Source organism: Thamnophis elegans, chromosome 7, assembly GCF_009769535.1.
Source record: "Thamnophis elegans isolate rThaEle1 chromosome 7, rThaEle1.pri, whole genome shotgun sequence".
Lineage (NCBI taxonomy): Eukaryota > Metazoa > Chordata > Lepidosauria > Squamata > Colubridae > Thamnophis > Thamnophis elegans.
In genome coordinates this window covers 83,164,431-83,191,879 of record NC_045547.1, presented here as the reverse complement: position 1 = coordinate 83,191,879, position 27,449 = coordinate 83,164,431, and the positions used below count along the sequence as shown (strand labels likewise).

Below are 27,449 nucleotides of genomic sequence, written 5' to 3'. Positions count from 1 at the left end.
AGCCAGACACAACTCTTTCAATCTCTCATCAACATTTTACTAAGAAATATCTACACACAAGAAAGACCCAGATTTGTCAACATTTAATGTTAAAAGAGGCATTTCATTCCAGTTGACGGAAGTCAAGTTAGCTCTTAAAAGTCTTTTCGGGCTTAGTATTTTTCCAAAGACGATAATAATCGATGTCTCGCAGAAATGACCTGCAAAAAATTTGGAAGACACTTTAACGGTAATAAAATTACTGCTATGATTCGACCCGGTGCTCGCTTAAGATTTGGCGACCTGGATTCAGGAATTAAATCCTCCCTCTGAGACAACTCAGTGAAAAACTACAACGTTGAATCATGGTTGTGAGTGCAGGTACTCCTCGCCTTACGATGACAATTGAGCCCGGTGTTGATGTTGCTAAGTGAAGCATTCGTAAAGTGAGTTTTGCCTCATGGTGCGGCTTTTCCTGCCGCTGTTGTTAAGTGAATCGTTGCATTTGTTAAGTGAGTAACACGGTCGTTAAAGGAAGTGGGATTTCCCCCTTGTCTTTGCTGGTCAGAAGGTCACAAAAACGGATCACGTTGACTCCCCCCGGGATACTCCAACCGTCATAAATATGAACCAGTTGCATTTGAATTTCGATCACGTGACTCTGGAGAGGCGGCGACGGTCGTGTGAAAAACAGTCATAAGTCACTTCTGCCAGTGTCGCGGTCACGTGGAAGGGTCACTAAATGAATTGTTGTAAGTTGAGGACTATCTTTTGGGTAAGATACGTCCTCTCTTCTAGAAGGGAGAATAGTAGAATCATGGGGTAGAATAATGAGTATATTTGTCTCTTGGTAGAGCAACAGAGGTGTGGATTAATTTGGAAGAAGATCTTGATCACAAGTGGAGAAAGAAGAAGCATCAAAGTTGAATTTTAATGTGAACAAACAAGGATCCGCTTTCCATCTGCTGCACAGATCTTTCGAGCCCGTTCGCCCTCCCGAATTTAATCTTTGAGACTAAAGATGTACGAAAGAGATCTTCCTCTCCTTAACCCCAGCCTTGGTTTTTAACTCTAGATTCGAGGCCAATATTTGGAATTCCCAGTTGTAGACACTTTTTAAAAGTACAGGCACGGAATCCAGGAGGAATGATATCAATTTGATACGATTCTCTCGTTGAATCGAGGGATCTGTTCTCCTGCTTTTGGGGAAGCAACATTCCTAAATGCAAAAAAAAAAATAATAATTTAAAACTGTGGATTCATTGCCCCAGATTTTTGGAATCGTACGGCAAGACGGCAAAAACAGTTCACGCCAGTCTCCTTTCCAAAGCAAAAACCATCGATGGCGGACGAAGGAGACGGCATCGCTCATCCTTGAAACACGAATGAATTGCTTGGAGCGTTATCGGCATTGTGCTTGGACTGCCGGAAGACCACAACACCACGCACAAAGAAGGACCAAGGGTAGCCAAACCCTGCGAAAGCGACAAGTGGTGTCGGCCGCTGCACGCCGTCATCACGTTAGAAAGTTTGCCGGAGTCAGAAAGTTTCTCAGAACGGCATCCAAACAACTCAACTGATTTCAGCTTCTTCCCTTCCAACTTCTGGAGAAAAACCAGATTTCGTTTTAAAGAAGAGAATGAATCCCGATTGAAAAGCCGGAGCGTCAACGGAGATGCTCCCTCATTTCCTTTGTTTGTTTATGGAGCGAAAATGAAGATTAGGGCCTGTTTCGCGGAATCAGTAAGGAGGGGGGGGGTATTAAACCCCGGCCCCTTTTGACCATAAAATGCAGTGAAAGCTTCTTCCATTTTGGCACTCTGGATGAAAAACTGTGGAACAAAGAACGCTCTTCAGTCCTCAGTTCTTCTGCCTCGTGATCCAGGGATGAAAGGCAGTGTCACAATCCGGTGTGTGTGTGTGTGTGTTACATCAGTGCGGGGAAGTGTGATGGTTCACGTGGGGAGCGTTGGGTCCCAAAAACCCGAGCCTCTGTTTGTTCTTCCTTTGTTCGGTCATCTAAGGGCGAAGGAGGAGACAAAAGACAAGATCAGTTGATGGCTTTAAAAAGAAGAAGAAGACGATGATGAGAGATACCAGGGTTATACATCTTCCCCACTGAGGTTGTTTTCTAAAAGTGTATTTATTTGTGGAGGTCCTTGACGTTCTCTTTTCTGACAGAGAGTTTAGTTACCCGACTAAATAACATCATTTGAGAGATGGTATAGGACCTCCTGCTTGAGCAGGGGGGCTGGACTAGAAGACCTCCAAGGTCCCTTCCAACTCTGTTATCCTATAATCCCAGATCAATTAACCAGTGGAACAGCTTGCCCACCAGAAGTCGCTGGCGCTCCATCACTGGAGGTTTTGAAGAAGAGACTGGACACTTGTGGGAACTGGTATAGGATCTCCTGCTTGAGCAGGGGGCTGGACTAGAAGACCTCCAAGGTCCCTTCCCAGCTCTATTCTGATTCCAAATCTAAACACCAAGGCTGCTCACCTGTTCTTTAAGCTCAGCGAGTTGGCCGGATAGCTGCTTGACCAAAGTCATGGTGGTCTCCAACCTTTCTTGCAGGTTCCTGATTTCGTTCTGTTCACTGTCCCCTTCGTTGCTGACCAAGGACATGGCTCTCATCCGAGGAAACCACTCTAAGTTTTTTTCCTGCAGGAGAGGGAAACCGATAGGACGTTAGCTCAAAGCATTATATAAGGAGACTAGCCGGATACCCATGCTTCACTACGAAACTATGTGATCGGGCTTGATACTTAAAGGTTGAAAATTAATGTAAAATGTGTAATTCCTTAGCATCAGAGAGTATTAATTTAAGGCAACTGGCAGTTGGAACAGAGTTCTTTTTAGGTGGGGAGGGGGTGTAGAATGTCTAAACTCCCAGCCCGTAGGCCACACACACACACAGTCTAGCGAAGGAGTAGCATCAGAGCGTGTTAATATAAGGCAACTGGAAGTTGGAACAGAGTTCCTTTCAGTTGGGGAGGGGGAGTAGAACGTCTATCCTTAGCATTGACGCATGTTAATATAATACTGTATAAGAAATACTGATGGTCTGATGGTCAACAAATCCTTTCTTAGCGAGCACCTGGAAGCCTCGACTTGCAAGTTTGTAGACTTGGGAAGACACAAAAATAAACTAACTGAAAGCAACGCCAGCATTTAAATTTTCTTAGGAATTATCTTGCGATGTTGGCCTTGCAGCCGATTTAGAAGGACACCCTTTAAAAAAAATGTTGAAATCTGCTTCTCTTACTGCTAAATACAGTGAGTAAAGTGACATTATTTTGAAAATAATTGGGCCAAATATTGTGGCTCGTTTAATGAGAGCTTGCAAGCAGATGGTATCGCTCCTCCAACGTGGGCACAGAGAGGATCTGCTAACTTTTGGGCGGGAGCCAGTTGTTTGGAAACGAAATGGCAACGGTTACAATGACAGCGATATTTTACCGAGGGAGCGGATATTACAGTGCATCAAATCCATTAATCAAATTGCTCCATTTTATTTAAAGAACATTCCCTATAAAGCAGCCTTCCTAATGCTACGTTTCAAGAAAGTCATCCATCCGTCTCCGTGGATTTTTTAAAAAGGTTTCCACCCATTATTTGATCGCTGTGAGAAGGGGTTTACATTTTCCATTTTCTTAAGTAGTTTTCTGCCCCCCGCCCACCCCGTAACCTTCGGAGAGGTGCAAACGTTTCAAAGTGCCTGAATTGCAAAGTCTCATTTTAAATTTGAAACGAATGTTTTGCGTTCGAAATGTCTGGGTTTTTTTAAGTGCTCTGGATGAGTTTCCGGCGCAAAAAGAGATATTTTTGTTCATCTGCAAGGTAAAAAAAACAATTCTAAAACAATCAAAACAGTTTGTTTTGCATCTGTTCATACGAGATCAGGCTTTGTGTGTGAGTGGGTCACATGTGATCACATAGGAATAGATATAGGGAGGGAGGGAGGGAAGGAAGGAAGGAAGGGAAGGAGAAGTAAGGTGGATGAAATTGGTTACAGCGGTGCAATTTTGCAAGATCTCATAAACAATAGAGCCGAGGTGGCGCAGTGGTTAGGGTGCAGTACTGCAGGCCACTTCAGCTGACTGTTATCTGCAGTTCGGTGGTTCAAATCTCACCGGCTCAAGGTAGACTCAACCTTCCATCCTTCCGAGGTGGGTGAAATGAGGACCCAGATTGTGGGGGCGATATGCTGACTCTGTAAACCGCTTAGAGAGGGCTGAAAGCCCTATGAAGCGGTATATAAGTCTAACTGCTATTGCTATTGCTAAAGGGCAGGCAGCAACTCCCAAGAAGCAACACAATAGGAAGGATCTGAAACTGACAAGATTAGCTCAGACAAACAAAACACTCAGGATTTGCATTTCTCCTTTTGCCTATAGAGCCAGTCGTGACCCCTACGTGACCCCATAGGAATCTGGCAACAGCCATTAAAATACTAAAGTACGCGAACAGGCATCTCAATCGCAAATGCTCCAAAATTGTATAAAAGCCCATCTTCTCTCAACCAGCATTTGTCAGCTACCCAAAAACATGCTGCTGTCACTGTTGTTTCCGGCGGTTCCACCACAAACAGCGCTCGACTAAACCGCGCTCGACTAAACCGCGTCGCTGACGTCATCAACAGGGCGACAACAGCGTGGAGACAGAAGCATGCTGTAAACCCTAAACCTAAAATTAACCCCTAAACCTAACCCCCCTAAACCTAATCCTAAACCTAACCCTAACTAACCCTAACCTACCTTAACCTTAACCCTAACCTACCTAACCTAACCCTAACCTAACAACCTAAACCTTAACCACCTAACCCTAACCTAACCTAACCTTAACCTTACTTAGTGAATCGGCTTGCTTTCAAAGCGCTATTTAAAGCGCCCTTCTTTCTCCGCGCTCGCTGTTGTCGCCCTGTTGATGATGTCAGCGGACCCGGTTTAATCGGGCGCGGCTTAGTCGAGCACGGTTTTGATGGGTCCGGTTTCCGGCTACCAACTAAAACAAGGACCTACTTCCCCACTGCAGCCTGCCCCCAATTAATTCCCCAGCCTCTTTCTTCCCAGCTTGGGGGAAAAAAAACCGGACCAGATTTTACTTCTAATAGGAGAGGTGTTATAACACTCCAAGAGACTCATCGGGCTGAAGAGGAACAGATTCGAGTTTAAGGGAAGATTCCCCGGGTACAAAATTGTAACTGACATAACGTTGAACGTTTATGATACACGTGACGGAGGCTGAGATAAAGGCACCTTACCAATGGCTTGCCGGTGCAACGGAAGATAGGCAAGGCTTATTAGAAATGATGTATCCAGAATATTTACTTCTTGTTTCCAGTGCATTCAATATTCCTTCCAAAGCATTTCAATGCATCCAGGGGGCCTCTTCCACCTGATCCATGCTTGTCAGCCAATAAAATCCTAGCTGTCTACTGCCAATTTTCTAAGCCACCGTGCTTCCAAAATGGGTGTTTTGCTTCGTTTATTTCGACACGGTAGATTATAGATTAACAGAGTTGGAAGCAGGGGTGGGTTCTGGTTTCTGTTACTGCTGGTTCTCTCAGGGACATGCTCTGCACATACACACACTTGATGTACGTTAGGCGTGCGTGTGCAGTAGTAAAAAAATTGCTTTTGTGTACGTGTGAAAGCAAAAAACAAGATGGCGGCGTCTACGCACCACCCATAAGAACAGGTTCAGGGGCGTGGCCAGCCAGTTCGGGGATGTGGCCAGCCGAGCTACTATCTACTCGGCTGAACTGGTCCAAACTGGTAGGAACCCACTTCTGGTTGGAAGGGACTTTGTAGGTCATCTAGTCCAACCCCTCCTGCCCAAGCAGGAGACCCTACACCATCTCTGACAAATGAAGCGGAGCGGCGAGGCATGGAATGCTGCGGATCCCATCCCCGAGGGAGATACACCGGGTGGGACCCAGAAGAAGTGCCTTCTCTATGGTGGCTTCCTCTCTCTCTGGAATATCACCCCCCGCAGAGATTAGAATGGCCCCCACTCTAATACTCTTCCAGAAGGCACTGAAGCCCTGGGGAATGCGGAGCGGGATGGAGCCCATTCAATGGCTCATGTGATCTGCTGTCGCTGGGGCGGGTGGGTGGTGGGAAGTGATCGTATTATATTATACTATATTAATTTATTTGATTCTTGTTATTAGTTTTATTGTTTCAATTGTGGTTATATATCTATATATCTATATATATATATCTAGCTCTCTCTCTCTCTCTCTCTCTATCTATCATCTATCTATCTATATCTATCTATCTATCTATATCTATATATCTATCTATATCTATCTATATCTATCTATATCTATCTATATCTATCTATCTATATCTATCTATCTATCTCTATCTATCTATCTATCCCTATCTATCTATCTATCTATCTATCTATCTATCTATCTATCTCTATCTATCTATCTATCTATCTATCTATCTATCTATCTATCTATCTATATCTATATCTATATGTATCTATCTATCTATCTATCTATCTATCTATCTATCTATCTATCTCTATATTTCTATCTATCTCTATCTCTATCTCTATCTCTATCTCTATCTCTATCTCTATCTCTATCTCTATCTATCTCTATCTCTATCTCTATCTCTATCTATCTATCCATCTATCTATCTATATCTATATATCTATCTATATCTATCTATCTATATCTATCTCTATCTATCTATCTATCTATCTATCTATCTATCTATCTATCTATCTCTATCTATCTATCTATCTCTATCTATCTATCTATCTATCTATCTATGTATCTATGTATCTATCTATCTATCATCTATCTATCTATCTATATCTATCTATGTATCTATGTATCTATGTATCTATGTATCTATGTATCTATCTATCTATCTATCTATCTATCTATCTATCTATCTATCTATCTATCTATCTATCATCTATCTATCTATCTATCTATCATCTATGTATCTATGTATCTATCTATCTCTATATTTCTATCTATCTCTATCTCTATCTCTATCTCTATCTCTATCTCTATCTCTATCTATATCTATCTATATCTATATCTATATCTATCTATCTATCTTTCTATCATCTATCTATCTATCTATCATCTATCTATCTATCTATCTATCTATCTATCTATCTATCTATCTATCTATCTATCTATCTATCTATCTATTTACATGTAAGCTGCCTTGAGTCGCTGTGGGCAAATAGGTGGCAATATAAATTCAATCAATCAATCAAATAAATAAATAAATGGCCAATCCCTTCTTGAAAGCCTCCAGTGATGAAGCTCCTGCAACTTCTGAAGGCAACTTCTGTTCCATGGGTTGATTGTTCTCCCTGTCAGGAAATTCCTCCTCCTTATTTCCAGGTTGAATCTCTCCTTGTTCAGTTTCCATCCATTGCTCCTTGTCTGGTCTTCAGGTGTTTTGGGAAATAGTTTGAACCCCCTCCTCTCTGTGGCAGCCCCTCAAATACTGGAAGAGTGCTCTCCTGTCTCCCATGGATAAGTGGAGATCTCTGGCACTACGTTAATATTTCAGAGACTCAACTTCAGAAGTTTTGCTATTATTGCTAATGAAAAATAGATTCATTCACTGCGCCAGTAATTCCCAACTGCTGGTAGCAGAGGATTAATGTCGTATGAATATTAATACTCACATTTTGGAATAAATATGAATACCTGATTCTAAGCAGGAGTAGAAAGAGGAGAGATGGGAAGAAATGCTAAACAACAGAACATATAGGGAATGGGACGGATTCTTTTAAGAAGAGATTGGACAACCATTTTTCATTGGTCAAGAGCCGAGGTGGTGCAGTGGTTAGGGGTGCAGTACTGCAGGCCACTTCAGCTGACTGTTCAGCGGTTCTAATCTCACCGGCTCAAGGTTGACTCAGCCTTCCATCCTTCCGAGGTGGGTGAAATGAGGACCCAGATTGTTGGGGGCGATATGCTGACTCTGTAAACCGCTTAGAGAGGGCTGAAAGCCCTATGAAGCGGTAGATAAGTCTAACTGCTATTGCTATTGGTCACCGAGGTGATTTGGAACTCATGATGGTTGCATAACAAAAGGAAATGCTATTATGTCAGAATAACAGAGTTCAAAGGGTCTTCGGAGGTCTTCTAGTCCAACCCCCTGCCCATGGAAGATGTTGTGGTCTGCTGGCAGTCTGTGGAGCTGGGAGCAGAGTCGGACAGTGAGGAGGTTGGGGAGGAACCTGGAGTCTGGGGAAGGCTCGGACGAGGCCACTGCATCGGAGGCAGAGAGGGGGCCAGAGCCATCTGGAAGTTATGCTCTGCCTCCGGAGTCAAACATCAGCGAGGCAAAGGAAGAAGGGGAGCCTGTGGCCAGTGGAGCTGGAAGCAGAGTTGGACAGTGAGGAGGTTGGGGAGGAACCTGGGCCAGTCCTGGAGTCTGGGGAAGGCTCTGCTGAGGGCTCTGTGTCGGAGGCAGAGAGGGGGCCAGGGCCGTCTGACAGTTATCAGCTGCCTTCAGAGTCAGACATCAGTGAGGCAGAAGAACAGTTGGAGCCTGTTCCCAGTGTGCGCATGTGTAGAGCTGCCAGAAAGCAAGAACAGTTAAGACAAAAGGGCGACTCGGGAATAAGGCTTGGAGATGATTGGCCCCTCCCATAGGACATAAAGGAGGAGCAAAGGCAGGTGAGCCTTTGCAGGAAGCAACTTTGTTCGTGCTGGTTGGTTTAAATTCTGAAGCTCCGTTTTGACTCTGTGCTCCGTGTGGCCTTGCAAAGCTAATTTCCAATTAGGTCTTTGGCAGCGTTTCAAGGGAGATAAAGCTGGGTGCTTATCAGCCTTATCCCGAAAGACTTTGGCAGACTTCTGCCGGACTCTTTACAAACTGTTTGTGACTCATTACGGGCTACGAATGGACATAATTCACAGCCGTTGAAATAAAAAGAGGGTTTGGGGGACTAAGCTTGGGCTTTTTACTGTCTCAGGAAGCTAGGCCAGAATGGAAGGAGATCTTATAGCATTCCTTACAGGTGACTGCCAATCTCTTCTTTAAAACTCACAGTATCTGAAGGCAAACAGTTCTCACTGTCAGGAAATTTCTCCTTAGTTCTAGGTTGCTTCTCTTCTTGATTAGTTTCCACCCATTGCTTCTTGTCCTGTTTTCAGGTGCTTTGGAGAATAGCTTGACTCCCTCTTCTTTGGGGCAGCCCCTGAGATATTGGAACACTGCTATCATGTCTCCCCTAGTCCTTCTTTTCATTCAACTAGACATACCCAGTTCCTGCAACCATTCTTCATATGCTTTGGCCTCCGGTCTTCTAACTATCTTTGTTGCTCTTCTCTGCACTCTTTCCAAAGTCTCAACTCCTTTTTTATAATGCAGTGACCAAAACTGGATGCAGAATTCCAAGTGTGGCCTTCCCAAGGCATTATAAGGCAGTACGAACACTTCACATCATCTTAATTAATGATCTCTATTAATGCAGCCGAGAACTGGGTTTTTGTGCAGTGGCTGCACACGGCTGGCTCCTATTTAAATGATTGTCCGCTAGGACTCCAAGATCCCCCTCGCAGTTGCTACTACTGAGGCACCCCCTGCTCTGTCCCTCTGCACTTGGCTTTTCTTGCCTAAGTAGTAAACTTTACCTTTACTCACTACTGAATTTCATTTTGTTAAATAGGGTCCAATGTTCACGCCTGTCAAAATCCATCCAGACCTCGAGATATCTTCTGGAGGGTCGGCTATTCCTGCCAGCGTGGTGTCATCTGCAAATTTGATTCCTTCATCTCAATTGTTTATGAAGATATGGGTGGAGACTAAGCAAGGAGAGAAGCAACGTAGGACTAAGGGGAAATTTCCTAACAGTTGGAGAACAATGAATCGGTGGAACAGAAGTTGCCTCCAGAAGTTGTGAATGCTCCAACACCGTATGTTTTAAAGAAGAGATTGGATAACCATTAGTCCGGAGTGGTGTAGGGTTTCCTGCCAAAGCAGGGGGTTGGACTAGAAGACCTCCAAGGTCCCTTCCAACTCTGTTATTCTATTCTATTTTAAATATTAAAGAATACTGGGGTTTTTTTTTTCTGTCAAATCTTCTGTAAATGCCACAATGCCACTCCTTAACCTTCCTGAGCTTCCCACTTATGTATATTACAAAGGGTTATCGATCCTTCCCATAATTTGTTTTATTCCATTTGTGGTTGAATGATACCATTCTTAAGTGAAGAATTAATTAATCGTCCGATGAAGGACATGATGTCAATTGTCCCATGAACATCCTGTTTGTGCCTTAACCTGAATACTTAATAATAGAGTAGGATCAGCTCAAGGAGAAATATTGGGACTAATCAGAAATCTGGCATTTCAGCTGCCTTCTCAGTTACATCTGCGGAATTCCTGATTTGGGACAGTAAGTGGGATTTATTATATTTTTAACACCTTCATCACCATGTTTTTCAAAACTGTTCTTCAGTTTATGCATAAACGTCGCTATCTTCTCATGGAGACAAAGGCTCAATTATTTTTAATATTACGCAGCATTTCTCACTTGCATTAGATGGCCCAAGATGCCTTTGGGAGGACAGGTGGTCCTCGATTTACGACAGTTTCATTTAGTGACCGTTTGAAGTTACAACAACACTGAAAGAAAGTGTTCTGACTGAGGCTTCCCAAGAGCATGAGGCAAACTCCTTTGTCCCAGCAAAAAACCCCTTTTCTTAATTGACTGTGAATTCCGCTCATTCACCTCCAGCAAAGTCTTTCAAGGGAGGATTTACAGTCACAGAACTTATCTGGCTTGGAGAGCTGCCAGGCCGAGATCTGCAGAATTTGGCCAGGAGACTCGGAGAGTGACGAAACAATTAAGTGAACTCCTGCAAACTCCACTCCCCTTTCGCTCCTCTTTTATTTCCTCTGGGAGGGGCCATTCACCGTCCACCTGTGGTTTTACTCCCAAGTCGACCCCTGTTCTTTAGCTCTTCCCTTCGTCTGGCAACTCTGTGCATGCGCAGACTGGGAACAGGCTCCAGATGTTCCTCTGCCCCACTGATGTCTGACTCCGAAGGCAGCTGATAACTGTCAGACGGCCCTGGCCCCCTCTCTGCCTCCGACACAGAGCCCTCATCAGAGCCCTCCCCAGACTCCAGGATTGGCCCAGGTTCCTCCCCAACCTCCTCCACTGGCTGCTGGCAGGCCACAACAAAAAATGTCTTACGTTTGTTTTCCCCACTTACAACCGAAGTATCCCCATGGTCATGTGATCAAAACTCAGGCACATCTGGCTCATAGTTATGACGGTTGCAGTGTCCTGGAGTCACGCGATCCCCTTTGGTGGCCTTCTGACAAGGCAAAGGCCAATGGGGAAGCTGGATTCGCTTAACGACTGTGTTACTAACTTAACAACGGCAGCGATTCGCTTAAGAACTGTGGCCACGAAGGTTGTAAAATGGAGCAAAACTCACTGAACAGATATTCTGCTTTGCAAATGGAAATTTTGGGCTCCAGGTGGCCGTAGGTCAAGGACGGCCAGTGTGCAGGTGAAGAGATCCTACGGTTAAGGATGAGTGCGTTTCCAGCTGTGACTGGAAGGACCAGTTTTCTGCCTCACAGCCAAGTGGGACTCACCGCAATCATTTGAGCCACGTAACTTTCTGGTCCGGTATATTCCGTGGGATCTTTCACTCTCACCAGGACGATAAAATAGAGGTAGTGCCACATGTTGTGCTCTGACTTGATGTGTTCTTCAAATGAAACCGTCTTGTTGTCAAACTTGTCTCTCTCGAGGCCTGCAGAAAAAAGAAAAAGGGGGGATTCATTAGAATCTTTTCATACATTAAAGCAGGAGCTTCCAATCTTGGCATCTGGAAGACTTGGGGAACTTCAGCTCCCAGGATTCCGTCTGTCTCTCTCTGAGGAATTCTGGGAGTTGAAGTCCACAAGTCTTATAAAGCTTGGAGACTCCTGTATTAAAAACTCCCTTAAGAAATGAGTGGATAAATATCCTACAACAGGTAGTCCTTGAGTTACAACAGTTATAAGAGGAGAGGGGAAGAGAGAATAAAGAGAGAAGATAATGGAAGGGAAGAGGAGAGGAGAGGAAAGGAGGAGAGGAAAGGAAAAGAGAAAGGAAGAGAAGCAAAGGGGAGAGAAGAGGAGAAGAGAAGAAGAGGAGAGGAAAAGAGAAGAGTAGGAGGAGTAGAGGAGTGGAGAAGAGAAGCGAAGGAGAGGAGAGAAGAAAGGAGAAGAGGAGAAGAGGAGAGGAGAAGCAAAGGAGAGAGAAGAGAAGAGAAGGGGAGAGAAGAGAAAAGAAGAGGAGAGGAAAGGAGAAGACAAGAAGAGAAGAGGAGAAGAGAAGAGGAGAAGAGGAAGATAATTCACTTAAGGAATGCTTGTTTCCCTTAGGAACAGAATTGTTGGGCTCAAATCATAAGTCAAGGACTACATTGTACATTGGACCAAAATTGTTTCCAGCGCGAACCCCCAGATCAGGTGCATTCACAACATGTGCATCTCAATACCTCTCTGTTTTGCCGTTTCTTTAAAAAAAAACCCACACATACAGCATTTTTCGGAATATAAGATGCACCGGAGTGTAAGACATACCATGATTTAGAAGAGATAATATTTTTTTAAAAAAAGTTTTTGCACTCTGCAGGTCTCCCAAACCCCCTGCACGCCTCAATTTTTTTTGGGGGGGGGAAAAAGGCGTGACCCGACAAAAGCGCGAACGTCATAAGCGTGCCGACAAAACCGCGGCGCTAAAACCGCGATGTCAAAAGCGCGCCGACAACAGCGCGCCGACAGAAGCGCGATTTAAGTTAAGGTAAGGTTTAGGGTTAGGTTTAGGGTTAGGTTTAGGGTTAGGTTACAGTGCGCTTCTGTCGGTGCGCTGTTGTCGGCGCGCTTCAGGGCTCATTCGTCGCTCATTCGTTGCGCGGTTTTGTCAGCGCGGTTTTGTCAGCGCGGTTTAGTCAGGCGCGCTTTTGTCGTTCGCGCATTTGTGGTGGAACCAAAAAAGGACATGCAGAGGATTTGGGAGGCTTGTAGAGTGCTGTTGGGGGCTGGGAGGGGGCCAAAATTAGCAAAACCAGCCTGTTTTTCTCTCGTTTTTGCCTTCCCCAGCTCCCGGGAGCACTTTTGCAAGCCTCCCAAACTCTCTGTATGTCCATTTTTGCAAAGGGGGCGGGGTTTTGGGAGGCCAAAAATGCTGTATTCAGTGTACGAGACGCACCCAGATTTTCACCCTCTTTTTTTGGGGGGGGGAAAGGTGCGTCTTATACTCCGAAAAATACAGTAATGACGAGGCGCAAACTTACAAATACATACCGCAGATGAAACAGGTTGTCTTGAGGATTTCTTCTTTTTTCTGCTTTTCGCTTCTGAGATCGGCAAACGTATCGATGATGACTCCGAAAATGAGGTTCAGCACAATAATGATGACGATGAAATAAAAGAGGAGGTCATAAACCACCCGAGCAGCAAACAGCGGCTCCTTAAAAGAAACGGCATTTGTTATTTGTTTTGGGGTTGTAAGTTGAGGAGATGCCAAGATCAAGAAAAGGCAATAGCAATAGCAGTTAGACTTATATACCGCTTCCTAGGGCTTTCAGCCCTCTCTAAGCGGTTTACAGAGTCAGCCTATTGCCCCCAACAACAATCCGGGTCCTCATTTCACCCACCTCGGAAGGATGGAAGGCTGAGTCAACCCTGAGCCGGTGAGATTTGAACAGCCGAACTGCAGAACTGCAGTCAGCTGAAGTAGCCTGCAGTGCTGCATTTAACCACTGCACCACCTCGGCTCGAACCCTGCACCTGTTAACAGCAGGGTCCCCCCAAGGCAGGAGTGAAATTCAATTTTTTTTTACTACCGGTTCTGTGGGCGCGGCTCAGTGGGCGTGGCAGGGGAAGGATACTGCAAAATCTCCCTTCCCATCCCAGTCTGGGGCCAGCCAGAGGTGGCATTTGCCGGTTCTCCCAACTACTCAAAATTTCCGCTACCGGTTCTCCGGAACCTGTCAGAACCTGCTGGATTCCCCCCCCCCCTGCCCCCAAGGCAGTGTTTTAGGACCAACACTCTTCATACGTTACATATACGAACTTTGCGATCATATTATAAGCAACTGCGTTACGTCTTCGCTGACGACGTAAAACTATTCAACACCACCAACAATGCTACTACCCTACACAAAGGCCTTGACTGTGGGTCAGAATGGGCAGGCAGTTGGCAACTTCAAATCTCAACCAACAAATGTTCTGTCTTACACACATCAGAATGCAAAATACAAGCTGGGTGGACACGGCCTTGTAGATGACCCTCACGCTGTCAAGGACCTTGGAGTACTCATCTCTAATGATCTAAGCGCCAGAGCCCGCTGTAACGACATTGCCAAAAAGGCATTAAGAGTTATTAACCTAATCCTTCGAAGTTTCTTCTCTGATAATATTGTACTGCTAACCAGAGCATACAAAACCTTTGCTAGACCAATTCTCGAAGACAGCTCGTCTGTCTGGAACCCACACTGCATATCGGACGTTAATACAATCGAGCGAGTCCAGAGGTATTTCACGAGGAGAGTCCTCCACTCCTCTGCTCGCGACAGAATCCCTTATGCCACCAGGCTTGAAATTATGGGCTTAGACAACTTAGAACTACACCGTCTTCAGCCTGACCTAAGCGTAGTAAATAAAATATCTGTTACCATGTCCTACCTGTCAAGAACTACTTCAGCTTCAACCACAACAACACACAAGCTCACAATAGATACAAACTCAAGGTCAACCGCTCCAAACTCGATATTTTCTCTTTGCACCTTGATAGAGAAACATCTGTTGCTACCTAGGATTGAACTTTCAATCTTCCAAGTGGGAGGCAAGTGTCTTCACCTCTAGGCCCCCACACCACTTGTCTGTCTGTCTGTCCGTCCATCCATCCATCCATCCATCCATCCATCCATCCATCCACCCTATGGTCTTACCTAAGCATAGTATGCAAAATTACCTGCTACAATGTCCTACCTCTCAACGAGTTCTTCAGCTTCAACCACAACAGCACACAAGCACACAATAGATACAAACTCAAGGTCAACCGCTCCAAACTCGATTGCAGAAAATACAACTTCAGCAACAGAGGGGTCAACGCCTGGAATGCTCTACCTGACTCTGTGGTTTCTTCCCCAAACCCCCAAAACTTTACCCTTAATCTGTCTACTGTTGATCTCACTCCATTCCTAAGAGGTCTGCAAGGGGATGTGCAAAAGCGCACCAGCGTGCCTATCATCTGTGTCCTACTGTCCCCATTTATTCGTATCCATTTCATGTATTCAAAATCGTGTCTATACTTATATATGTTATCTCATACATGCCTGACGAAATAAATAAACGAAATGAAATAAGCAAATAAACGCTCACATCCTTGGATGGCTTCCGAAGGACGTCCCCCACTCCGCCACCGTTCCTCAGCCCCTGGTTCAACACAGTCACGATGCACATCAGCAAAGTGTCGCAGGTCCTCTCCATCCCGACTTCCTCGCCATCTTCACCTGTGGGATATTGTAAGGGTCACACACGGCCAGAGAGTCTCTCAAGACTCCCTTGGGGAAAAAACCAGCCACCCGAAGCATAAAAGATAACCTGCGTTCTCTCTTCCGCTTTCTGCTAGTGTTCAGAAAGTTTGTGTCATCTTAATAATCGCCTCCCGGATTGTGTAATTAACCCGTGGAACAGCATGCCACCAGACGTGGGTTTTCCCATCACTGGAGGTTTTCAAGAAGAGATTGGATAGCTCTTTTTCTGAAATGGTAGAGGGTCTCCTGCTTGAGCAGGGGGTTGGACTAGAAGACCTCCAAGGTCCCTTCCATCTCTGTTATCCTTCCTTCCTTCCTTCCTTCCTTCCTTCCTTCCTTCCTTCCTTCCTTCTCCATCAGTGGAGGTTTTAAAGAAGAGATTGGACAGTTATTTGTCTGAAATGGGTCTCCTGCTTGAGCAGGGGGTTGGACTAGAAGACCCCCAAGGTCCCTTCCAAATCTTGTCATTCTGTTTTCCTTCCTTCCTTCCTTCCTTCCTTCCTTCCTTCCTTCCTTCCTTCCTTCTCCATCAGTGGAGGTTTTTAAGAAGAGATTAGACAGTCATTTGCTTGAAATGGGTTGGACTAGAAGACCTCCAAGGTCTCTTCCAACTCTTGTCATTCTGTTTTCCTTCCTTCCTTCCTTCCCTCCTTCCTTCCTTCCTTCCTTCCTTCCTTCCTTCCTTCCTTCCTTCCTTCCTTCCTTCCTTCCTTCTCCATCAGTGGAGGTTTTTAAGAAGCGATTGGACAGTCATTTGTCTGAAATGGGATAAGGTCTCCTGCCTGAGCAGGGGGTTGGACTATAAGACCTCTAAGGTCCCTGCTAACTCTGTTATTCTGTGGTACACCTGAACTTCATTTTACTGTATTTCCATGCAAATAACTTTGCATGCAAAGGACCTCACTTCTGGAATCACACCATCAACTTCATCCTCCATAATGGAGCCCCCCCCCCCTTCCCCAAGCTATTTTATCAATCACAGTTGATAAAAGTTGGATAATGACAATATTGGTCTTAAACATGAGTTGTGGTGAGTGAAGGAGGGGAGAGAGGATAGGAGAAGGGAGGGGAGGGGAAGGGAAAGAGAAGACTGGGGGTGGGAGAGGGAGAGGGAGAGAGGAGGGGAGGGAGGAAGAGAAGAGGAAAGAGAAGAGGAAAGAGAAGAGAGGAAAGAAGAGAAGAGGAAAGAGAAGAAGAAAGAGAAGAGGAGAGAGGAAAAGAGGAGAGGAAGAGAAGGGAAGAGAATGAAAGATAGGATAAGATAGGGGAGAGAAGAGAAGGGAAGGGAAGGGAAGGGAAAAGAATGAAGGATGAAATAGGATAAGATAGGGGAGAGGAGAGAAAGAGAAGGGAAGGGAAGAGAATGAAAGATAAGATAGGATAAGATAGGGGAGAGAAGAGAAGGGAAGGGAAGGGAAGGGAAGGGAAAAGAATGAAGGATGAAATAGGATAAGATAGAGGAGAGGAGAGGAAGAGAAGGGAAGAGAAAAGGAGAGGAGAGGAGAGGAGAGAAGACACCATCTCGATATATTGCAAGGAAAGTCCTACAAATTCCATATTTCCAAAACCCAATGATTGCTTTATTTGTACTATATATTCCTCTAAATTAATAGCATCAATATTTCCTCCTGATCTCCAATGTCAGTGTAGATAGTCCTCGGCTTACAACAATTCATTTAGTGACCGTTTGAAGTTACAACAGCACCATAAAAAGTGACTTATGCCCATTTTCACACGTAACTGTGGGAGCATCCCCAAGGTCACAGGATCAACATTCAGACGCTTTGGCAACTGGCCTCTATTTATGACGGATGAAGCACGTAATCCCCTTTGGCGGCCTCAACGGGGAACCCAGATTCCCTTAACGACCGTGTTCCAACTTAACCACGCCCGTGATTCCGTTAACACCCGTAGCAAGAAAGGTCGCAAAACGGGGGCGAGATTCACTTAACCAAAGGTCCCTTTTGGGAAAGAGAAATTTTGGGCTCAATTGCAAGTCGTAAGTCGAGGACTACCCATGGCGGGAATTTATTGAGCCGAAGGGCAAAACACTTCACAAGCATCCCACTCACCTGGTTTGAGAGTTGGAACGGTGCAGTTCTCCGCCGAACACGTTTCCACCATCGTTGTTAAGCTTGTCGTAGAGACGGTGCCGCTGTCTGATACATCAACAACAACCGCAACAGGGACAATGGCATGGAAAAAAAACATTAGGGCTTGAAAGTTGAAGTGAATAAATTCAACCACAGCTCTTTCATCATCATCATTGAACAACCCCATAATCCCTTGCAGGGGGGTGGAGTCTGGGCCACTGAATGGAGCTAGCATAGTGTTTGCTGGCCGGATGCCACGCCTGTCGCCAATGAGGAGTTTGGTTCGGCAGATATGTTCTCCTTGTGAGAGAACCTCACGGGTTCCCCGTTGAGGTTGCAGAGAGAGAAATATCTGCCTCTACCTAGGATCGAACTCACAGCCCCCTGATTCTGAGCGAGAGCTCCCCCTCTAGGCCACTCTTTCAACCACACCTCTTTGCTAACTATTAAATTACGTGCCCTTATTTCTCAGGCTTCCGCATGAATTTTTTTTTGGGGGGGAACCAATGTATGGCCCAATTTAAGGAATCAATTCACTAAATTTAATGTAACTCATATACCAGGTGCTATTATTATTATTATTATTATTATTGCCTTCAAAATGGCCAAAATTGGACATTTTGTGGATAATGCGGATTGCTATTCTGGATAAGCAGCCCAGCGTCACTTGATGGTGAGAACAAGCGGGATATAAATTGAGCAAACAAATAAATAATATCAGCATTATTTTTTTTGAAGCGTGTACCGTCCTGGTGTGCAATATTACGATAAATATATTAGACGTTGGCCGTTTCATCTTTGAGCTTCAAACTGGTTTCGGTCATAAATTTCACATCCATGCACGTTGCAAAGTTTTGTAAAATTCAGTACATCGTTTTCTTTTCTTACTTTATTCATTTGTAGCAAGTTGTCCTGGCCGAGGCTTCCCAAAAGCATGAGGCAAACTCCCTGTTGTCCAGACAAAAAACCCCTTTTATTAATTTCCTGCGAATTCCGCTCCTTCACATCCAGCAAAGTCTTTCGAGGGAGGATTTACAGTCACAGACCTTATCTGGCTTGGAGAGCTGCCAGGCCGATCTCTGCAGAACTTGGCAAGAAGTGTCAGGGAGTCACGAACCAATGAATTGAACTAATTGTTTCCTGCAAACTCCACTCCCCTTCCGCTCCTCTTTTATTTCCTCTGGGAGGGGCCATTCACCATCCACCTGTGGCCTTACTCCCAAGTAAACCAACAGATGCTTGGCAACTGGTTCATACTTATGACTGTTGCTGTGTCCCAAGGTCATGTGATCCCATTTTGTGACCTCTGACGATCAAAGCCAAGGGAAAGCTAACTTAACAACTGCAATGATTCACTTAACCACGGTGGCCAGAAAGGTCGTAAAATGGGACAAAGGTCCCTTCACAACTGCCCTGTTTAGCAATATAAATTTTGGGATTCAATTGTGGTCCTAAATTAAGGACTACCTATAAATTAATTTCTTCTCCTTATTCTTCCTCTCCCTCCTCTTCCTCTGCCTCCCTCTCCTTCTTGTTATTGTTATTATTAATTTGTAGTAGGTATTCTCCATTTTTTTATTTACCTAGTAGCAAAGATATTTAAATAACACCTGCACATAGATCTCCCAAATATGTATTCCTTCTTAAAGCTAGGAGCTTGAAATCCAAGTATTCAACAATAAAAAAAAACGAATTGAATTTTAAAATCTTTTGAGTATTTGTTCTGGCAGAGGGGAAATCGGCAGTTCAGTTTCCACCAAAGGAGACAACAGAATTAAATCAAAATTCTACTGAAGCATAAAGTTGCAATCAAAATAAAAACATCGGTGTTTCATATTAACATCACATCACAGGCTTTCATTGCATTTTCTGCCTAAATAAAAGAACTCACGTCAAATCACTTTATCAGCTTAAGGGGGATAATTATTCAGAGCTACAAACTGTCAAATATTAGAATAATAAATCGGTTTATTTAAAGCATAGTATTCCTTTCAAAAAGGCTGACAGGAAGGACATCGTGTTTGCATGCTACTCTTCTGAACTGTGAATATTTAAACCTTTCCAAGGTCGAAAATGCTATTGGATGCTCCTTTGCAAATTTGTGTGGCGTGGAATAAAATATTAAGTCTGCTTTTCCAACCCGAATAAGCAAGATATGCATCAGGTTTATTGCAGGAAACACTTCTTGGGCCGAGAGCATTATATAGGATTTATCTCGGTTGCCGTGAAGGGTGTGTGGGACTTAATCTGGCAATTAATTCTAGAAACAGTCATGGAACATTCTTATGGGGTTGACAATGGTAACCATTCCGTTTTTGAAAATAATTATGGATGGTCCTCAACTTACAACCGGGGCAGGAGTGTGCGTTGCTGCTAGTTTTACTAACAGTTCACAATGTGTGTTCTCGCTTTGCCTGTGTGTGCACTGTTCAATGTAAATTGTTCTTTGCGAATGCAAAGTGAACTCCACATCCACAGTCACTGAAAACCAAAATGGCAGCGGCCGAGCAGCAGCAAGGGAACTGGTTGGGGGGCGGGGTAGGCCGAGCCAGTTCTGCGACCCAGACCTAAATTCCACTACCAGTCCAAGCCTGTTCCCAGTGTGCGCATGCGCAGAGCTGCCAGACGAAGGGAACAGCTAAAGAAGAGAGGTTGACTTGGGAGTAAGGCCACAGGTGGACGGTGAATGGCCCCTCCCAGAGGAAGTAAAAGAGGAGCGAAAGGGGAGTGGAGTTTGCAGGAGACAAAAAGTTCGCTTAATTGGTTCGTGACTCTCCGAGGCTCCTGGCCAAGTTCTGCAGATCTCGGCCTGGCAGCTCTCCAAGCCAGATAAAGTCTGTGACTGTAAATCCTCCCTTGAAAGACTTTGCTGGATGTGAATGAGCAGAATTCACAGTAAATTAATAAAAGGTTTTTTTTTTGTCGGGACCAGGAGTTTGCTTCACGCTCTCGGGAAGCCTCGGCGGGAACACAAAATAGAATTGGTTGAAATGTTGGAACATGCCAAGAAACCGTACTTGTAAGGGATGTTTTATTTTTCAACCTCTCCACGTCCATAATGAAGTCATCCTTCAGAAACAGGAAGCCCACAATGGAGAAGAGGTAGACCAGGATGAGAGCTAGGACAGCTGTCAGGATAATGGACCTCCCGTTCCGCGTGACGCTTTTGATGACGTTGAGCAAGGTCTCCTCCCGGTAAACCAAGTCAAATAACTGGAGAAGAGAATCAAGAAACAAGAAGGAAGGCGATTGATCTCATAAATCACATACCCAAAACAGTCACTTCACAAATGCATTTCATTTCATCCATTTCATTAATAAATGAATGAAATGCGTGGCGCAACAACAGGCAAGATTCAGCAGTCCATCTACATTTAAAAGACTCTTTTGAGGACAGCAAAATTGTTGGAAGTGTAAAAAAAAACACCAGGCACTTTTTATCATATGTGGTGGGCGTGCAATGAGGCAAAAAATTATTGGAAAATGATCCAATCGTGGTTAGAACAAATGGTGGGAGACCAAATCTTGTTTAAACTGGAAATTTTTCTCCTAGGTATAATACCGGAGGGGTTTAAGAAATATACACTTTCTTTAATTATACATGTACTAATTGTGGCGCGCGTAACTTATGCACAATACTGGAAAAAAGAAAACACACCACCAGAGCTAGATATAATCAGAAAAGTGTTGGCCTGCGCGGAAACAGATAGGCTCACTCTTGAACTTAAAAATAAAGACGAATCAGAATATTTTGAAGCCTGGAACAGATTTTATGACTGGTATAAGACAAGGTGACAAGACTGGAACAAACTGTATATGCTGTGATTGGACAGAAGGATGGATAATGTATTAAGTAGGCTAATTGTCAATAATTGTGACTAGCTGTATATAATGTGAATGTATAGTCACTCTGACTTCGCGGTACTGCATTGTTTTAAATGTAAAAATAATAAAAATATATTGGGGAAAAAAAAGAGGCAGATTCACTTAATGATCAAATGACCACATGGTTTGCTTATCAACCCCTGGCAAAACTGGTGAAGCCTTTCGCTGAACAACTGCCTCGCTTAGCAGCGAGAATCCCGCTTCCACCTGTAACGCATGGCAGAATTTTAAAGAAAAGCAAAGATTTTCTTCTTTGGCAAGGGATAGAAAACAAACGTACTCACCAAGAAGCTGTAAAAAAATTCGTGCACGCAGAGGCCCAACATACAGACGAGAACGTAAGCCACGTGGTAGAGAAACGCCATATCCATGATGACCGCTCGGTAGCCGCGGGTGAACGTCCCACGATTGCCAACAAAGCTCACCAAAAATACAATCTTGTTGCAAAGCTGCAGCCAAAAATGAAAATGCAATGTTATTAACAAAGGTGGAGAGAAGCAGTGGAGACAATGTCCCTTACAATGCTATCCCTATTGTTTTCGTTGGTCTTCTGTGAACCTGTGTCCCAGGTGGGTGCTAAGAATTTCTAAACGAAGTTATGTTTCTATAGAATTAAAGAGCCTTTGGATAGGCGGGGCCAACAGAAACAAGGGGACCAAGTTATAATTTTTATTAACGGGACATAACGGGACGGAGTGCTTTGTGAATAACGAAGTTAGTTAGGCTATGAGATGACGGGCAGTGTGGAAATTTAATAGACGGAAGGAAGGAAGGTAGGTAGATTGAGATGGATGGATGGATCAATGGATGGATGGATGGTAGATAGAATAGATAGATAGCTAGGTAGATAGCTAGGTAGGTAGGTAGGTAGATAGCTAGGTAGGTAGGTAGATAGATAGGTAGGTAGGTAGGTAGGTAGGTAGGTAGGTAGGTAGGTAGGTAGGTAGGTATGGATGGGTGGGTGGGTGGGTGGGTGTGTGGATGCGTGGATGGATGGATGATAGATTGATTGATTGGATTGATTGATATGGATGGATGGGATGGATAGATAGAATTATACACTGAATACAGCATTTTTGGCCTCATGAAACCCCACCCTCTTTGCAAAAATGGCTGTGCATAGCCTTTAGGAGGCTTCCAGAGTGCTCCTGGGGGGCTGGGGAGGGCAGAAATGAGTGAAAAACAGGCCGTTTTTTGCTCAATTTTGCCCCCCAGCCCCCAGAAGCACTCTGGAAGCCTCCTAAAGGCTATTCATGTCCTTTTTTGGGGGAAAAAAGGCCCGTTTTGGGAGGTCAGTAGAAGAGCCGAGGTGGCGCAGTGGTTAGAGTGCTGTACTGCAGCCACTGCAGCCACTTCAGCTGACTGTTGTCTGCAGTTGAGCGGTTCAAATCTCACCGGCTCAAGGTTGACTCAGCCTTCCATCCTTCCGAGGTGGGTAAAATGAGGACCCAGACTGTGGGGGCGATATGCTGACTCTGTAAACCACTTAGAGAGGGCTGAAAGCCCTATGAAGCGGTATATAAGTCTAACTGCTATTGCTATTGCAAAAAAAATTTTTTAAAAATGCCTCTTCAAAATCTTGGTGCGTCTTATAGTCTGAAAAATACGGTAGATGGATTGCGGGATGAGTTTTCAAAGACTTACGTTAGCGGCACCCAGGAGAATCAGCGTAGGCCCGAGACCAATCGTATATATAGACCTGAGCATGACCGAGACCAAAAATGGCCGGATTCCAACTGGTTTGGGGAAAAAGAAAAGGAGGGACGTGCAGACGGCCACAGCGACCCAGAGGAGAATGGAAAATAACGGAGAGAGAGTGCCTAGATGGAAGAAGAAACATCGTTATATTTTAGGATAAAAGAACTAGATCATCATTATCAGCAACATTTTCTTTTAACAACCCCATAATCCCTTGCGGGGTGGAGGTTGGAAAACTGGCCGGATGCCTTTCCCTGTTGCCAATGCAGAGTTTTGTTCAGCAGATATATTTCTTATTGTGCCCAGAGAGAGAAATATTTTGCCTCTACCTAGGATCGAACTCAGAGCCTCCTGATTGTGAGGCGAGAGCGCCACCTCTAGGCCACCACACCACAATATAAGAACTAGATCCCTGAATTAAATCAGTCAGGATCCCATTGATATTTTTCTTGCCTTCTACAAGGATGTAAATAGAATTGAAAAACTTCCAATAGAAAAAAAAGGAATAATTCAATTGTTAACTGTGGTTGGTTTGGTGAATTCTTAAGTAAAAACCTTACAGGTGGCTCCTTGAATTGTAAAAATTTGTTTAGCAATTGTTCAAAGCTAGAAGGGCACTAAAAAAAGGGACTTATGGCAGATCCTCTCAGTTATGACCACTGCAGCATTTCCACAGTCACATGATAAAAATTTGGGCGCTTGGCAACCAGGGTATATATATATATAAAATGGCGCCACCAAACCAAGATCACCTAATCCCTATTTGTGGCCTGACCAATCAGCTCCTATAATTAAGGACATGAGGACTTCAACTCCCAGAATTCCCCAGCCAGCGGTGGGATTCTGGGAATTGAAGTCCGCATGTCTTAAAGTTGGTAAGGTTGGGAAACCCAGATTTAGACGAGGTGTACGTAAAGCGAATAGGGTCGAATGATGGAATATTTTACACAGGGTTGAAATTGGCTTGCTGAAGGCGATAAAATATTAATTTTATGAATAAAAACACATTAAATAATGTTTGCATTGATGCGAGAGGTGTGCTAATTGAATACATGCAGTGGTAGGATTCAGCCGGTTCGGGTGAACTGATTGTTAAATTCCTGGCTGGCCCTGCCCTGCTCCTTCCAGGAGTCCCCGCGTGCCCCAGTTTGGCTCCCAGGTAAATAGCAAGGCCTATATTTTTATATTTCATAGATATATAAATAGATCTACCCCTCTATTACTGGTCTCCCTTAATTTCTTTCTTGTTAAAACATAATATTTAACACAAAAATCTTACCGTCGGTGGATGCTGCATGAGACGAATAGCCTGGTTATTTTTACTATCGCGAGCAAAGTTTTGTAACGTTCTGAGTTTTGTAACGTTCATAACCTAATCAACATACCTTCGTCCCCATCATCTCCGAACGGGTAGAAGAGGGCCACCGCTAGATTAATGAAAACGGCCAGATTGAACGATATGCTTCCCCAGAGAGAAATTTGCCGAGAGAACCAAAATAACACTGGATTATCTAGGAAGCAAAGGACGAACAATTATTGTTCATCTCGAGGAAAAATTGTTCTAGATGTTCTCTAGAAAAAAGTGCAGAGAAGAGCAACAAAGAGGATGAGGGGACTGGAGGCTAAAACATAATTAAGAACGGTTGCAGGAACTGGGTATGTCTAGTTTAATGAAAAGAAGGACTAGGGGAGACATGATGGCAGTCTTCCAATATCTCAGGGGCTGCCACAAAGAAGAGGGAGTCAAGCTATTCTCCAAAGCACCTGAGGGTAGAACAAGAAGCAATGGGTGGAAACTAATCAAGGAGAGAAGCAACTTAGAACTGAGGAGAAATTTCCTGACAGAACAATTAATCAGTGGAACAACTTGCCTCCAGTGGGAATTTTTAAGAAGATGTTGGATAACCATTTGTATTAAGAAGGAGGAGGAGGAGGAGGAGGAGAAGAAGAAGAAGAAGAAAGAAGGAAGGAAGGAAGGAAAGAAAGAAAGAAAGAAAGAAAGAAAGAAAGAAAGAAAGAAAGAAAGAAAGAAAGAAAGAAAGAAAGAAAGAAAGAAAGAAAGAAAGAAGCTACATGGACAAAGCAGAACCTTTACAACAGAACTTGCCCCAAAGTTAGAGACTTGACTTAAAATCTCTTCCGAGTAACCACCAGACAGACAAATTGTCACAAACACCGTACTCACTCCTAATTTTCCTCTGCCACTTCATTTCGTTATACAGATCTTCCGTCTGTTGGAAAAAGTCATTGACTTTGCTCCCTTGCTCGTCTCTTTCCGTGGTATTGAATACCCGGCATTTTGATTCATGAGTGAGGAATTCACAGACGTTTGGCACGGGAAAGACTATTTGCTCCATGGTTCGGTCGTGGCGGACAATCTGCAAAGACACGTCACTCGCTTGGTTGGGATGTCAACGTAAGTTATGGCTTTGTGTTTAGCACAGCAAAAGGTGACGGATTTTACCGCTTCTCTTCAACATGAATGCCTGTTCCAGACAGGCTAAAGGCAAAGGTAACGGTTCCCCCGCATATGTGTGCTAGTTGTTCCTGACTCTAGGGGGCAGTGTCTGTCTGTCTGTCTGTCTGTCTGTCTATCTCTCCATCTATCATCTCCTATCACTCATCTGTCTCTCTATAACTCAAATCTATCTATCTGTCTCTCTCTCTCTCTCTTCTATCCCTTTAATCTGTCTGTCTGTGTATCTATCTATCTATCATCTATCTATCACCTATCAATCAACTGTCTCTCTACCCTCAAATATATCTGTCTGTCTAATCTATCAGTCTGTCTGTCTCTCTATCTTCTATCCCTTTTCATCTGTCTGTCTGTCTCTCTCTCCATCCATCATCTATCTATCACCTATCAATCATCTGTCCCTCTATCCCTCAAATATATCTGTCTGTCTGTCTAATCTGTTAGTCAGTCAGTCAGTCAGTCAGTCAGTCAACCAGTCAGTCAGTGTGTCCATCCATCCCATTCCATCCATCCTATCTATCCATCTATCCGTCCATCCGTCCATCCATCCTATCTATCCATCTATCAATCCATCCATCCATCCATCCTATCCATCCATCCATCCTATCCATCCATCCTATCCATCCAATCCATCCATCCATCCATCCATCCATCCATCCATCCATCCCAACCATCCATCCATATGCCTGCTTGCCCAATATACAATGCCGGTCAACTTCAGAAGTGAACTTCTTCATGAACAGCTGAACGTTGTGATGCCATGAAGAAAGCAGTAACATTAAGATCTAGGAGACATTCAGCTTTCCAATTTTTTAGGGGATAAACATTACTTATGACTGAATTGGTAATCAAATAGCCCTCAGCCATTCCCTGAGCAAAATTCGGTAGGAAACCTGAGGCTTTCCTCATGTAGGTACCCCTTGGCATAACCCACAGCTTGCTCTCTGCGCCTTCCTGGTGACAGTCACCAAGCGACAGGAAGAAGATTCCACCAAGAACTCTCTTATTTCAAGAAATCTCGTATTTCAAGTAGAGATCAGCAGAAGGGGTCCTCTGTGGGACGGGACGTAGCACAGAAGCCTTCGAATATTCTCAGCTCAGCGAGGAAGTTTTTACCTCAATTTGAGCGGTGTGGTTGGCGTAATACTTCAAAGCTTCATCTCCTTCTTCTGGATCTGCCCCAGGTTTCAGTATGTGTTGCAATACTTTATTGTGACGGGACAACTGGAAGTAAACGGAGGGGGAAATGTTAGAAATGCCATCTGGGTAGCTTGTAGCTAAAAGGCAAAAGGTTGTTGTGGCCCGCCAGTGGCCAGCAAAGCTAGGAGCTTCGGAGTCAGTGAGGCAGAAGAACAGCTGGAGCCTGTTCCCAGTGTGCGCATGCGCAGAGTTGCCAGACGAAGGGAGCAGCTAAAGAACAGGGGTGGACTTGGGAGGAAGGCCACAGGTGGATGGTGAATGGCCCCTCCCAGAGGGGATAAAAGAGGAGCGAAAGGGGAGTGGAGTTTGCAGGAGACAATTAGTTCGATTATTTGGTTCGTGACTCTCCGAGGCTCCTGGCCAGGTTTTTCAGATCTTGGCCTGGCAGCTCTCCAAGCTAAGGTCTGTGACTGTAAATCCTCCCTTGAAAGACTTTGCTGGATGTGAAAGAGCAGAATTCACAAGGGTTTTTGGCGGGACAAGGAGTTTGCTTCAGGCTCTCGGGAATCCTCAGTCAGAATATCTAGCATCTGCTGCATTTCAGTTGGGAAAGTGGCTTTTTATTCCTTC

At 44.3% G+C, this 27,449-nt stretch overlaps 1 protein-coding gene across 1 annotated transcript in view; it reads right to left on the bottom strand.

Annotated features, from left to right (window-relative positions):
• Positions 1-67: 67 nt before the first annotated feature.
• ITPR2 (inositol 1,4,5-trisphosphate receptor type 2) overlaps positions 68-27,449 on the bottom strand; it is a 175,652-nt gene continuing 148,270 nt past the window's right edge. Inside the window, exons 19-30 of the mRNA XM_032221897.1 lie at positions 26,796-26,903; positions 25,389-25,581; positions 24,589-24,714; positions 23,150-23,325; positions 21,790-21,954; positions 20,638-20,833; positions 17,600-17,686; positions 15,373-15,503; positions 13,291-13,456; positions 11,590-11,750; positions 2,480-2,641; positions 68-1,998 (exon numbers count right to left, since the gene is read on the bottom strand). Of these exons, the coding sequence (XP_032077788.1) occupies positions 1,912-1,998; positions 2,480-2,641; positions 11,590-11,750; positions 13,291-13,456; positions 15,373-15,503; positions 17,600-17,686; positions 20,638-20,833; positions 21,790-21,954; positions 23,150-23,325; positions 24,589-24,714; positions 25,389-25,581; positions 26,796-26,903 (1,758 nt within the window). The 3' untranslated portion in view covers positions 68-1,911. The remainder of the gene's footprint in view (positions 1,999-2,479; positions 2,642-11,589; positions 11,751-13,290; positions 13,457-15,372; positions 15,504-17,599; positions 17,687-20,637; positions 20,834-21,789; positions 21,955-23,149; positions 23,326-24,588; positions 24,715-25,388; positions 25,582-26,795; positions 26,904-27,449) is intronic.